Raw genomic sequence first — 15,102 nt, 5'->3', positions numbered from 1 at the left:
CTTCTTTAAAGTTGAACTCCCCGATCAGCCATTAAAGTTCTGATTCAAACACCAGCTCCTGAGTTTTACTCCTTTAGATCGGTTTTCATTCCCCTTTAAGTATCATTGCATTCCTCACACTGAATTACTTTCTTGCAGTCTTTTATCCCTCTTTTCCTGCATTTTTTAAAACTTTGTCTGTTCTTCTCATCTCAGTCATGCACTCTGGTTTCCAGGTGTTCATGGCAGACAGCTTCACCCCATCTGTACTGACCAATGGACAGAAACAGGCAAAAAATACTGTAGAAGTAGATGAAATAACAATGAGCATCCAGTATCCAAGGCTTTCCCATAATCCCCCATCCCTGTGTGGCTCATCACTTCCAGTGAAGTCATAATGTATCAGAAAGGAAAAGTTCAGTGGAAGTAATAACTAGATTTTTTTATGCTTTACCGAGAAATGCGAGTACTGTTTGCAGGTGCAAAAATCACCATCACTATCAGCTATGTGATTACATGGTGTTGGTGGTTTCTGACTAACTTGCTTAAGTCTGGGTAAAATGTGTAATTCTAATACAAGCATGATTTGATTTAATAATATCATAATGTTTTCTGTATGTATGGATGGAAATATTTAACTTGCATGTTGTTGAGTGTCACGTTGTTCTGGTTTGTGTCAGGAAATTCCCCAATCAGTCTTCAATGAGAGATGCTCTTCATGTCAGCAATTAGTTACCTAACTAAGGTTCTTCCGTTCACTCCTCAGGCAAGATGTCTTAATTGTGTGTGTGCATCCTACTCAAAACAGGCTTTGATCCTTTACAAACACAAAACAGACATTTTACAGTCCCTTTTGCATGTTGTTTCAGACTTTTGCGAGACTGGAACATGCATTTGAATGGAGAGATGTATGTATAGATGCACAGTCAATAAATGCTATTGAAGATTTGTTGAAGATCTACAGTTCTGAACTTGCTGGAAATCTCTTCAATACACGGAAACAAAAGGCCCACAAGATCTGTTTTGTGCTCTTTTGAGACAGATATCATAAATCCAGAATCCTATGTTTGTATGGAGTTTGTAAAAGACATAAGTGGGATTGCAGATGTTGACTGGATAGGTGGAGAGAATGTAAAAGAATTGCATTGACTTAAGGATTGTAAGCTTTGTTTCTGCACCATCCTTCAAAGTCAGCAACTCCAGTTACTGCCATAGATTGAGCATTTGACATGAAGGATTTAGTTGGACATGATTTTCAAGCATGGTCTTGTAAATACACAGTGTTTCTGGTAAATGTCTGTTTTCTGCAATCTCCCATAAATCTGATGTGGTAATAGATGAAATGAAGCCTGCAAGGTGAAAGCTGAGAACTCTGATGGTGGTCCTGAAGAATGGCCAGAAGGTTGCAAGCAAAGGTGTTGAAAACAAAAATGACGTTAATACTTGCATTCCCACTTAAGACTGATCTCATAACATTATATAACAAAATCCAAGTGGTGTTGATTTTAAGACCTCATGCACACTTTTCAAGCAAAACATCTCACAAAAACAAGTTTGACTGATTATAAAAAAAGATATTTGCACAAAAAAAGTATTCTTGTAACTATAAAATTAAGGTTGAACCACTGATGTTATGATGTCACACGGCCATGAATTTGTCCATCTGGAGGGTCAGAAAGCTCTCGTCAAAAATATCTTAATTTGTGTTCCAAAGATGAACAAAGGTCTTACAGGTACATGAGGGTGAGTAATTAAAGATAGAATTTTCATTTTTGGGTGAACTATCCCTTTAAGAAAGAATGTTTATGAGCACTGTCAGAAGCAAGGAAGAGTTTTTAACAGTAAGGTATTTGTATTACTAAATTTCACAGAAGACTTAGCTGGGCAAGAAATACAGACATCACATGCAAACACAAACAAAACAAATGGCCACCATGAAGACAGATTCCAGTCCTGAACCATCTGTGCCATATTATAGATAAATAAGTGTGAAGTTGTTATGAGCCAATGTTTACGGAGCAAACTAACAAAAACAAGTGACAGACTTATTGAGAGAAAATGAGGTGATGAACTGTGGAGAGGAGAGGGGTGAAAACTCCAGTTGCATGTCATAAGTAGATGAGAAAAAGAAAACTAAATATCAAGGGATTGTGAAGGATGGTGATGGAATGAGAAATGGGCAAGGGAGCATGTTGATTCTGAAGACTGAACATAGAACTGTTACAAATGCAATCATCAAGCATGTAACATTTCAAACAAGCATTGACCTCTGCTACTGTTTGCATCATCTTCTGACCCCTTTAGCTAAACGCCACATGTAAACCAACACTGCAGACCTCCCCCATGGGCTGTCCGGTAGGGGTAACTCTATCCAAATTTACCCCCTCTTAGCAGCCTGTCTTGGGTTCCCCATAGCAAGATCCCTGGCTGTGAATTACCAGCAGGAAACCGATAGGTCCACAAACACCGCGACACCCAAATTAGAAAGCAGCAGAAAGGTATGCACTCCCCAAGTAGTCACCTTCTGAAAATCTCACACAAACTTAGCTAGTTTGTTAGGTACATTACATAAGTAATCACTACAATACCCAGTGGAAAATACCTGAACATACAAACCCATTAAATAACACTCGGACAAAAACCCCTGTGTTCACCTGTGGTCGCCCTTGCATTCCTACACACAAAGCTAAACAAACAGCACACAATCCATCCCACACATGCTCTGATATGCCCTCCAAGAGGAGGTGGCAAATGCAGAACTCTGGAAAGATCTTTTTGCTGGGGCAATCCTCAAGCACACAGCATCCCGCCTTTTCTTCCGTCCCTCTTTCAGTCTCTCATGCTCCTTCCCTCCCTCCCTTTCCTTCCTGACTGTATAAATAAGTCCCAGCGTAATGTGCCTGGACTCAGAGAAACTGCCTCCAGACCTGAAGACACATCAAAGCGAAAATTCAACCACTAATCAAAACGAGGCTCTCCAATCAGTCCCTCAGAGAAAGTCAGTGGGAACGGAAGATTGAATAGACTCAGGTGAGAGGTCATTAGTGGAACGCCAGAGTAGTGAGCGGCTCTGGTTACGCTTGTGAGGTAAAAGGGAAAGAACAGATTAGTGCCAGAGCTAAAGAGGAGAAGACAGACAAGTGATCCACAAAAAGAGTAGATTCACCTCTGCGAATACCACCTTCTTGGAGGAAGAACATCAGATAAAGACAGAAAGAAGTTTCCAGGTATCTGTGGTCCAGCTCAACATGTGGTTTTTGGTTATGTTGTGGGCTTCTTGCCTGCTGATGGGCACCCATGCTCAGAGCAGTGCAAGTTTTCGCCGGGCGAATGCCGGCAGTGGTCGTTGCCAATACACCTTCACGGTGGACAGCCCTACAGAGGCCAGTTGTCCATCAGCAGTTTCAAGTCCTGAGATAGAGGCCCTGAAATCTCGCCTAGGGCTGTTAGAGGCGCTGGTCGCCCGCCTCATAGGAGGGGAAGCCATGTCAAAGTCGACACAGGGCTCTGGATCTCAGTCAGGCCTCCAGGATTCATACAAGCAGGTGATGGGGGAAAATGCCCAGCTCCAGAGAGAGAAGCAAAGACTGGACAGACAGGTTCAGAACCTGCAGCAGAGGATGGAAGAGCTCCGCCAGGAGGCTGAGAGCTTGAGGAGCAGACCCTGCATGCAACAACCACCTCCAAGAGTGCCGCAAACTGACAACAGCTTCAGACCAGAATCAGGTGAGTACTGACAACCAAGCAATAAGCAATTAAAACAACACCAAACTCTATAGAAAAACTGTTTGCCACTACCTTATATATCTGTGATGTGCATTCCTAGAAAAAAATTGACAAAATCTGTACAAAATAAGTACAACAACTTTTCACGGGAGAGAACCCCTTTGTGCCTTATTTCACAGTGGGAACTTAAGGGTACATAGTAGTACTCTAAGATGTTAAAATGTATTCTCCATTGAGAAAATAATCCAAAAAACAATCCCTTTTACCCAAAAAACCCAAAAAAAAGACAAATTTACCCAAAAATTTCCAATACCTATTTTTTGTTTTAAATAATACATTCAGTGTGAAAGATTGCCAATACCTATTTAGTTTTGTCAATATACAGTCCAATACTGGTAATGATGGAAATCTTCATCTGCATGATGTTGTTTGTGAACATATTTTTGTAAACTAACTTGTAATCTGGGTTATTAAAATGTTTAGAACAACCGAGCCGTGACAAGTAAACAGGTGTGGTGTCTGGGAAGGCAGAGGGTGCAAGCAAATTGATAGGGTCACTGGCACCACAGAAAAGACTCATAACGGTTTATGTGTACATTTCCATAGTTATACCTACCTGGAAGTGTGAGTCATATTTGGGTGGTATGGGTCAGCAGATCATTGCGTTCATTTCAAAGCAGGAGGGAACAGTACAAATAGAGCAGAGTTGAACTAAGTGACCCCCTGTCATTGTAAGAGCAGGGCAACAGAGGTGGGAGATTGAGAGAGACATGAGGGTGTTGGGAGCAAGCTACTGAAGCAGTAAAACATAAGTACTGTGCTAACACTCAGCAGTAAACTCTTACTGACAGCTCCCAGCAGACCGCTGACGGATGCTGCATGAGGAGGGGTGGAGGTCATGGGTTACTGATCCCAACTGGGGTTGTTAGTGCAAGTGTTGGTACCTTAAAATGGTTAAGCAATACTCAAATATTCACTAAACAATGATGTAGAGTGGGATACCACAGTTATATTCTTCCCACCAGCTTCTCTTTTCCATGTTCTGCCATATTTGTTCATCTGTTCTGCAATGAATTTTCTTTTTTCAAGGTTCTGCCATTTTTGTTCATCACCAGTTTCTGCTTTTCTCACATTGACCATATTTGACATCAGTTCCACAGGTCCACACATCTGCAAAAAATAAAGACAGTGTTTAATAAGACAGAGGAAAAAAAAAACACGAAAAATAAATACACTGTTTAAAAACACAGAGGAAGACAGATTCTGGCTCTTTGAGATTGTCAGAAAAGAAAAAAAGACACATGCCCTTCAAGACCCAAAATAAAAAAACCCCACATATCCAACACTTCAAATGCACTAACACCCTACATATCCAACCGTGCAAATGTACACTCTCAGAAAGGGGCTGAACAAACAGTATATTACAACAGAGAATAAAAAATCTATATACACATTCTAAAATATAAAAGTCAAAAGTTTTCCTAATACTGTTGAAGCTGAAGATATTCACAATTACCAAAATAACAATATCCATAGCGTGAATGTAGTGTCATGCAAAAGCAAAGATTTCCAGGTACTGTTGCTGTTGTAGAAATGCACTTTTTGCACAATTGCGAAATGCACAATTTTAATTTAGTATTAGGGTACTGATGACTGCAATCTTTATCTAATGTAAATGTAGATTGTCTAAAACATACAATTTTTCAAAAGTACTGTTTATTTCACTGTAAAACATTTTAATGAAGAAAAATGACTGAGCAGTGAAGCTGAACATGCAAACAGTCCTTGCAAAAAAAAAAAAAAAAAAGATCAGGAACCTTGTGCCATTTGACCATGTGGATGTTGTCAGTGTCACCTCATTAAGTACGAACGTATAAATGTGTAATCCTGATGTCTTGCCTCTGGAGATTGAACTGTTTTGGAAATCTTCACTCAGATGTTTTAAAAAAGGAATTCTCATTTAGAATTATAAGCATTGGCATCTGCTTCACAGTCTAGAGTTGCAAAAACCAAAAGCATTCAAACATTAAAACAAACAAACAAACAAACAAACAAAACTCCAAAGTCTTCAAGGTGTTAGATGAAATGGCTCTTGCAAATAAATTGGGCTGCAACACGCTCCAGGCTGGTCCAGAGAGTTCTTGAAGATCTGCTTGATCTCTCTGGGAACCATTAGACACGTTATACAGATAAGCACAAACACCTGCAAACAAACCTTGAGAACTACATGCTTCTGTTGTCTAGAAGTGAAGCATAGATCCTGTGTCCATGAGCATGTGTTGATTATAGGGATAAAGGACGCAGGTCTGAGCAGGCTAACATACAAAAAACCAACTTAACCATTCCCACATAAATCAATCAAAGTCAGCTTCCAGATGCACGTCTCAAAGTGTAACATAATAAAAGTCTGTAAACATGTTAGCAAATGATTCAAAAATGATAATGTGGCACCATAGTTTGTCATGTGGCTTAACAGAAGTCATTTAGTCCTTGGGCAATAAAATGTAGGGAGTGGGGATAATGTGAGTTGTTCAGGTCCTTTCTGCATTTTAAGTGGGACCAAACAAAACTATATACAAATTTCCAACAAGGTTTTCTCAACCATCTTCCACTGTTTGGTATTTTTAAATCAGAAAATGACACACGTTGGCTTTAAAAATCTACTTTGCTTATATTTGAGATTGCTAACCAGGGTGTGTGAATGCACACCCTGCTGTGCACGTCTGAGTTTCGGATGTGTGATGGGATGTCTGGAGTCTTTTAGACTCCAGGACAGCTGGGAATCTACTCAGGGCTGTTTATTTCCTTCTGTTAGATTCCTGACTGTCAGTAGAGCTGCCAGTCCCCCAAAACCATGCAACATACTTCTCTCATGCAACTCAGGATCAATACCAAGCCCTACTCAACTTGTTTAGATTTCTGTCATGGCACTCTGGGATTCCAGTGGATCTCAGCTGAGAGTCGATTATCTCTTTTTGACCATCTATCTTCACATTATCTGGTTACTTTAGACTGCAGTTAAGGGACCGTAAACATCCCCAGACCATAACAGCATCATGTGTCTTTTCCTTTTAGGACCTGCACTCTCCCACCTGGTATCAAGGCCTGGGAACACACAAGGAGACAAAAGCAGTTTAAGAGGTATGTATGGGGTAACAAGGGTAAAGTTACACTAGCAGAGAACAAACTGCACCACCATAATAGATAAATCCACTTCCAAACTGCACAATGGAAATGGTCTTCAAGAGTTCTTTGATATTCTGACTGCAATGTCATGGTCACTAGTGAAGGCTTGACAAATGCAGACCTCAACACATGCACGTCTCAATCTGACTATGTGAATTTCTGTCCTCATGCTCTCCTAGATCCTGCATGGCATTACGAGAATCCTGGATACCAGGAGCTAACGGCTGTAGTCACTGAGGTTTCTGCCCCAAATCTGGAAGGTCCAGCAGACATTTCAGGTGAGTCACACCCTAACCCTAGACTTTCACTCAAAAAAAGTGACACGATCTAGTAAATGTCCTCCGACACTGTCAAAGCATGTGGATATATAAATACATCATGCCCCTACATCTCAGCTGCCTGAAAAAATGACACCATGCACATAGTATTCATTCCTGCTGACAGCACTAACACAAATACTGCTATTTATACCAGTTCATTTAAGTCTAAAATAATCTAGCTTATAAAATGAGCTGTGTATGTTTACAAAGGCGCCAAAATGGTAATGTGAATCACTTGATAGGACCATGTTTCTAAACAAAGACATCAAGTTTCGGGTTGTTCCCAGGAAGTCCTTCCCCCAGTACCTCTCTCTTACAGGGTATTTTAGGAAAGGGTAGGTTATGCTTCTAATCATTTACACTCAAAGGAATGGTAGGACAAGGTGTCCTCTCTTCCACCATATTTAGCAGGTTTTGGTTCAACGGGGTTTCCTTATAACACGTCACTGGTTCAATGTGCAATCTCATGTTAAAATAATTTGGTTTTCCAACAATTGTCCAATCTCATTATTTTTTAGGCTGTGGTGATCTGGTGTGGGTACAAGAGCCTGAGGTGCACCGCAAGGCTGACGGCATTGCTGGTAAATACGGTGTCTGGATGCAAGACCCAGAAGCTAAAGAACCTTATGCTCCAGAGATGGTATGGCGCATTGATGCCGTAGGGTCTGAAGTTCGTCAACTCTTCGGGTATGAAAATATGGACCAGTTGTCACAGGGCTTTCCCACTAAAGTCCTCCTCTTGCCAGAATCAATGGAGAGCACAGGTGCCACAATGTACAGAGGCTCCTTGTACTACCAACGTAGGCTCAGCCGCACCCTTCTAAGATACGATCTACTCTCTGAGAGCATTGCTGCCCGCCGTGATCTTCCCCATGCTGGCTTCCATGGCCAATTCCCCTACTCCTGGGGAGGCTACACAGACATTGACCTGACAATAGATGAGAATGGTCTATGGGCCATATACAGCACCAACAAAGCCAAGGGTGCTATTATGATCTCCCAGCTGGACCCTGACAACCTGGAGGTGAAGGGCACCTGGGAGACTAAAATCCGCAAGTCATCTGTGGCTAATGCTTTTATGATCTGTGGCAAGATGTACACGGTAGCTAGTTACACCTCACCAAACACCACCATAAATTACATGTATGACACAGCAACCAGCCAGGGTAAAACAATCTCAGTGCCATTCAAAAACCGCTATCGCTACAACAGCATGGTAGACTACAACCCAGCGCAGAGAAAGCTATATGCTTGGGATAACTTTTACATGGTATCTTATAATGTGAGACTAGGCAAGCAAGAATAAAGTGAAGACATCAGCGTAAATTTCCATATCACCCAGCTTATAGACGCATTTTGTAATGTTTTAATATTTTAACATCCAGAGGGACTGCTATTGTTAGATTTATGCTGAGAACATTATTCCTAGCAACAGCAGTAGGTATATACAGTATAATGAATACAGCAAATATAACAATTTCCTGATCATTTAAGCAGAAAGACTTCTATATAGACTGTTATTTTCAAGACAACAGACAGTAAACATCTTCACATTAAAAAAATAATTTATACAAAAAATACTATTATCAACAAAACAAAAAACAGTAAACATTTTCACATTAAGAAATAATTTATATTTTTGCATCTGTCCAATGATAAATATGCTAAATGCTATAAAAGATATTCCTTTGACTAACAAATTCCAAAATAGATAAATTATCTAATCATGATATCAAGTTTTTAATAAATGGATGCTACATTTATCTCCTCTGTGATTTCGTCCACTTAACATGTTAATAGAGAAATTATTTTTCTACCTTTTTAAGTAACGTCTCTTCTTTTTTGTGTTTACGGCACTGAAAAATTCAATGAAGAGGAAAAATATAATGGCATACAATTCATTACAGTAAGCCTGCCTCTTGATTGATACATTGTACAGAGGAAAGCAACTTTAAAAACCATAAAAACTTTGCTTGTTGTGTACATGCTCTAATCCTTATGTAATCATGCTATTGTAACTCTGTATATGTTGAACATTTTCCCTTCTCTCTTTTGAATTTGCCTCAAGACTTGTGTGCTGCTTGAGATGTTAAGATTGGAATCTTGCGGCTATGTAAGTGTATTAACTTATACGAAAATAAAGATTTAAAAAGTCTGCTTTTCTTCTATTTTGCATACTTACACAGAAGTATCTTAAAAAAAAACAATTAAAATCAAAACAACACCCCACACAAAAAAAAAACTGACATCAAAACCACAGCTCATTTTTACAGCATATTTTATTAGTTTCTGTAACCAAACCAGGAGAATGTAAATAAGACCTTACATATTTTAATACAGCAATTTAACCCCTGTACAAGTAAAACAAAAACAGAAATCAAAAGAAAAAAAAAAATCAATTCCCTCTCCTCCCCTTCTGTTTGCAGTTTCTCATTCCTACTAAACAAGAAATGCGGGGCCGTACTGAAACCCTTGTTCAACTGCAGGCCCCTTCTTTGAAAAAGCAACCCAAAAAAGAGTAGTCCAAAACACACACTAAACTCTTCTCAACAAAAATTACAGATAAGCTCAATACCACAATAAAGACTTATCACTTTTGCCCCAAACCCCCCATTCAGTCTGGCAGCCTCACACTCGACGTTTCTTTCCTAAAATTGTAGCTATGCTTTTTATCACTGAACCTAAATTGCATGACCACTCACCCCAACCCAAACTCTACCCCTCCTCTGCAGTGATTGGTCAGGAGAGTCAAAGCTGGTCAGCAGCATGGTTGGGAGCTGTGTGGAGAGGCTGGAAGGTAAAAGACTGGGAGTTATAGAAGTGGGCGTGTCTACATCTGTCCTCATTCACAGAAAAGGGGAGGGGCTTAAGCTTAGGACACATCAAACATAGGCCTGGTCTGGAGGAACCGTTTACAAAAAGAAAATATTCCATCATAATTCTACTATCTGTTGACCAAGTTGAACCGTCTTTGTCAAAATCAAATATTCATCTTAAAAGGATTCAGGTCTCTTGACGCCTAAACTTTGGCTAAAGATTCAAGATTATTTTGCGCACACACGCAAACACAATCATCGATTCTTGAAACTACTGAGAAGGCAAGTGGGAAGGCTCACAGTGAAAACTGCAATCGATAAATTAATTGGATACATCGGTAATCAATTTCTAATTAGCTGAAATAATGTTCTATGTATTGTTAAGGCCAATACACATGGTTGAAGTCAAAGCAAGTTGTGAGTGCATGTAATTTTGAGAGTGGTGTACACACGATAAAAGGTATGCAAGTGTGTGTGTGTAGACATTTCATTGTATCTTTATCACTGTAACTTTACGTGAGAACATAAGGGGGAAAAAATAAAATTATGGGCGAAAACATCTTCAATAATAAAAAAGGAGACATTTGAAATCATAAAATGAAAATCAAATAAATTAGCAAAAAAAAAAGCAAAATCAAATCAAGTTGCTATAAAAATGGCATTCTCAGCAGCAAGTGTAACTCGTGTTGATGTCTACCTTCATTGTTCACTGAGGATGTACAGTTCACACAATGGAGGGGCGCTTTCTCTGTAATGCCAACCACAGCAGAAGAGAGAATGGATGGACTAATAAAAGGATGAGGAAAACAGGCACAGTAAGTGTGAGAGAAATGCACAGCACCTCATAAAACTAACATCCATCACTCTACTTCCCTACACTTCTCTGCCGCTTTCATGTGCTGAAGGACGTGCCAACCCACCCCCTCCCCTGCACTCAGCCTCTCAGTCTCATTCTTCATTCTTCCATCCATCTGTCCTTCCTGAAGCAGTAACTACTATTTGCTCTCTTCTGGTTTGATGGCCTGTGGTTTGATCGGACCCGTCCGGATAGGTTTGGTTGTTGCTAGAGGTGCAGATTTGTCAGACTCTGCGCGGTCAGATGGCGCCCCCTGGTGATTTGAAGTGATGTTGTCAGTGGGTTTGCCTGCTCCTTCTATACGGGTCGGCTTGCTGACTGGAGCCTTGAGCTGTTGTTGCTCAGAGAAGAACTTGTGGGTGGACTGTAATACCTCAGCTCTTTGCTTAGCCTGAGAGAGAAAAAAAAATAACATTTAAAGCCAATACAGAAAATAACCTCATATACAACCTCTAAAGTAAAGCTTCTAAAATTTAAGTAACTCCAAGGCCCCCCATCGCCCACAAAAACATAGGTCCTATGACTGGATATGGATTTATATAATTTATCTGAATGTATATTTTAGAGTTACTGCGCTCCTATTTCAATCAAAAATCACCCTATTTAATTAAATGTGATAATGCTCACCTTAAGGTCCTGTTCTGCTTTCAGAGCAGCCTGTGTGCCACGTGGTGCCAATGAGGGACCAGAAGGTCCACGTGGAGGATGCTGGGGTCTGGGATAGGGCATCAGACCCCCACTCAAATTAGGGGACATAGGTGGACCCATTGGTGAACGCTGCATCCCTCCAGGAAAGGAGTTTGCATGGGATTGACGCACCAATGGAGACACCAAGTTAGCCTGAGACAACATCTGTTTATGTGCAAGACGGACGGGAAATGCTGTTAATGCACAAGAAATGTGATCAAATTAAGATTTCCAACAACTTGCTTTATGCCTGTAGTAACTGACCTGTGGGTTGAACTGTCCTGGGAAGTGCTGGGCAATGCGCATTCCTGCTGAGCCCGACTGGAACTGTTTGGGATACAGCATGCTGTTCATCTTGCTAGACTGACTACTGGGGCTTGTGGAGCTCGCCCTGAGAACGCAATCAAGGAAGCTGTCAGAAAACATACAAAATATGGCTGCAACAGATTGGGGATATGCATGAAGTGTGCATAACTGCCATGACACCAAGCCGATGGTTGGTCCTTAAGGGTGATTTATACTTCTGCATTGGACCTATGCCGTAGCCTGTATGGCGTAGGCTATGCGTCAGTTTATATTTATACTTCTGCATTGTTGTACGCGTCGACGTGCAGTACACATGCAAACCGCTAGTCTGCAGTGTCCACGGCAGAGTATGTGAGCGGAGTGGAGCGGCAACAATTCCCCCTCCATGCTCCGAGCATTTAATAATCACTCCGCTCCAGCTTCACAATTTCCCGCTCCCACTCGGCGCTCACTGATACCAGAAACACCGCTCCGCCTTTGCTCCGTGGCTGAAGAATTTCAGTATGTTTGAAATGTTATGTTCATAACGTAGCCTATATTAAAATAAAAGAGAAAAAATAACAGGAGAGTTTCAAAGTGGCTTAGGCTATTGTGTGCAAACTTTTTTTTCCTACCACATGCAAAACTAATTACATGGTTGTCAGCATTAAAAGGTATAATTGCTGCTTTCTGCTGTGCAAATTTTGTTTGTGATGAAAATAACAGTAAATTTTCGTCAGTTATTTTATCTACAGATCGATGCATTTGTTACAGATTTCTGCTCATTCAAAATCAGATACAGATGAAGTAGCACTGTAAGATTACATTTGTTTGAATTCATTATTGCGAAAGCTATTGCGTGTGAATGTGCTGTACCTGTTTATATCATGCTTTAAACTGAAAATATTCAGTAAAAGGAACAGACAAACTCCTTGAGAACTAGCCTGTAACTTCCCGCTCGGCTATTGCCATCATTATAACCTTCTGATTTGAAAGATCCATCTGTATCAAGCTATAGCTAAATATGTTTAATGTGAATTCCTGCTAAATACGCAGTTATATTACAGGCCGTTGGCATGAATTGTACTCGTGATGGAGCGGTGGTGGAGTGCTCTTGGAGCAAGTGAAAACTTTTTTAAAAATCCGCTCCTCACTCCAGTGAAAAATCACACTGCTCTACTCCGCGCTCCGCTCCGCTCACATACTCTGGTCCACGGGCATGTTGCTGGTGTAACCCACAGTACCGCGGCTTGTCGGAGAAGCATTATAGCCGTGATGGTGGCAAATAATAACAAATCATTATTTAAAACTACAAAAAAAAGAGACAACAACGGAACAGGAGAAGATATGGCATTCTTTCAATCTCCACAAGGACTTGTACAACGGGAGATCAACATTGTTTATCGTGGACAACTAGTGATGTATAATTTTATGTAGTATACTAAATGATAAGACACTTGTTCTCTGTTTGTTTTATTTTACATAAGAAGGTGTAACATTAAAATATATTAAAGTGCACATTATAAACACACACTAAACTCATGTGCATATGGAGGAAGGGGTTCTAGCAGACCAATCACAGCACTTGCGGTCTGTGTAGAATTGACACGCTGTTAGATTTTTGGAGAGGTGCACGTCAGGCTACGGCATAGGTTACGGCGCAGGGTGTGCGTCTATGCGTAGGCTACAGCGTAGGTCTGACGCAGAACTATAAATCAGCCTTTACACTACCATTCAATAGTTTAAGGTATCAAAGTCTCCACTAAAAATTTTCACTTGACCACCAAATCAGCATATTAGAATGATTTCTAAAATACGAGAGGAAAAAAAATCCTAATTCCAAACTTTTGACCAGTAGTGAATATTCACAGTCCTACCTAAAATACTAGCTATGGAGAGCTATCCCCTCTCATGTAAGCACAGAATGCACGTGCTAGTTGCCTGCTGACAGCAGTCTTTGCTGTGCCTTCAAGCCCAACATTTTATTGGCCCAGATGCAAATGGCTTTTGTCGCCACTAGGTCTTTGATGATAGTTTGGTGTGTCTGGGCCTTAATCTGGATGGCTTTGCATGGACACACACCTATAAGGGCTAGAAGTGGGGGTAGTGCTTCTGGCGCTGACAGGTGGAGTTCCAGGCTTCATATCCATTCCACCACTGAAGAGCTTCAGATCCATCTCACACATCTACAACAGATAAAAAGTATGCATGTTTCAATATACCCTATGTAGGATAAGAATATTTCAGTTTCAGAAAAAGATTATATTAGACTAGAACTATGTGTTTAAATCATTTTCCTGAAACGTTAGTTTAATTTGACAAAAAAGGACACCTCACATTTAAGCCTTATAAATGATTATGTAGGTTACTCTTTACTTTAAGGTGTCCTTGTTACAGTAATTATATATTTAAGTACAGAGTAATATTAACTAAATGTACATACCATATGGTTAGGATTAGGGTTTGGCTGAGGGTTACTTGCACATAATTATGCATAATTTATTGTTATTAAAATAGTAAGTATATGTAACAAGGACACCTTAAAATAAAGTGTTACCATTATGTATATATAATTGGAACCAAAACAGCAGATGTGCCGAGTAAAAATACAAATTCACTCTCTGACAGTAGGTGGCAAAAAACAGGGGTTATCCTGTACACAAATCAGTGCCGTGCTTATAAAGACTAATTTATTACTAATGTATTATTAGGAGTGAATCTGTAGGTTTACATTCAGTAACTTGACTACTACCAGTGAATTAAACAAATTAAGTGAAATAAATTAGTAAAAAAAAAAAAGAAAAGTAAAATAGTAAAAAAAAAAAATTAACAAAAACAATGATCAGTGTGTGAGCATCTGTGCACAAACCTTATTGGAATGCTGCATCATACTGTGTGTATTCTGGCCAATTAGGCCACGATAGGGCGGATTGCTGGGGGGCTGGCGATTGAGGCTGGGGGGCGGGGCTTGGGGAGGGGTCGGAGGTAGGGACTGAGGCAAAGCCAAGAGTGGCTGACCACCACCAGAGCCGAAGTTGGGCAAAGACAACTGTGAACCTGGCACAGAAACCGTCACCTGATGTAGGACAGAGCTGGGACTTTGTGTTGAGCTGTAGTAGCTGCTCTGCTGCTGGACTTGTCCGGAGAACAAGATAAATATAACAACAAACACATAAAGAAACATAACATCACCCAGTGAGAGAGGAAAAATAAAACAAACTTTAGCTGGCTGAATAAGAGGGCAAAG

At 40.3% G+C, this 15,102-nt stretch overlaps 2 protein-coding genes across 3 annotated transcripts in view; one reads left to right on the top strand and one right to left on the bottom strand.

Annotated features, from left to right (window-relative positions):
* The first annotated feature begins 2,869 nt into the window (after nt 1-2,869).
* myoc (myocilin) lies at nt 2,870-8,613 on the top strand. 2 transcript variants are annotated; one of them, XM_042746718.1, is made up of 4 exons: nt 3,103-3,705; nt 6,781-6,846; nt 7,071-7,169; nt 7,730-8,613. In XM_042746718.1, the coding sequence occupies exons 1-4, from the start codon at nt 3,228-3,230 to the stop codon at nt 8,515-8,517; spliced, it is 1,431 nt and encodes a 476-aa protein (XP_042602652.1). In that variant the 5' UTR covers nt 3,103-3,227; the 3' UTR covers nt 8,518-8,613. The 2 variants fall into 2 exon arrangements, with proteins under 2 accessions (XP_042602651.1, XP_042602652.1); XM_042746717.1 differs by lacking the exon at nt 6,781-6,846 and having other exon boundaries at nt 2,870-3,705.
* Nucleotides 8,614-10,658: 2,045 nt separating this feature from the next.
* Nucleotides 10,659-15,102, bottom strand: part of prrc2c (proline-rich coiled-coil 2C) — a 28,143-nt gene continuing 23,699 nt past the window's right edge. The window contains 5 exon segments of the mRNA XM_042746866.1: nt 10,659-11,274; nt 11,511-11,735; nt 11,835-11,961; nt 13,938-14,041; nt 14,725-15,084. Coding sequence (XP_042602800.1) covers nt 11,023-11,274; nt 11,511-11,735; nt 11,835-11,961; nt 13,938-14,041; nt 14,725-15,084 — 1,068 coding nt within the window. The 3' untranslated portion in view covers nt 10,659-11,022.

The sequence above is a fragment of the Cyprinus carpio genome, chromosome B20 (genome assembly GCF_018340385.1).
Source record: "Cyprinus carpio isolate SPL01 chromosome B20, ASM1834038v1, whole genome shotgun sequence".
NCBI lineage: Eukaryota > Metazoa > Chordata > Actinopteri > Cypriniformes > Cyprinidae > Cyprinus > Cyprinus carpio.
Note: the sequence above shows the minus strand (reverse complement) of the source record. Positions and strands in the feature narration are given on the sequence as shown.

Coding starts and splice junctions, on each gene's coding strand:
- myoc (XM_042746718.1), top strand. CDS start 3,228: ATGTGGTTTTTGGTTATGTTGTGGGCTTCTTGCCTGCTGATGGGCACC. Junction 3,706..6,780: donor CAGCTTCAGACCAGAATCAG/GTGAGTACTGAC, acceptor TTTTCCTTTTAG/GACCTGCACTCTCCCACCTG. Junction 7,170..7,729: donor AGGTCCAGCAGACATTTCAG/GTGAGTCACACC, acceptor ATTATTTTTTAG/GCTGTGGTGATCTGGTGTGG.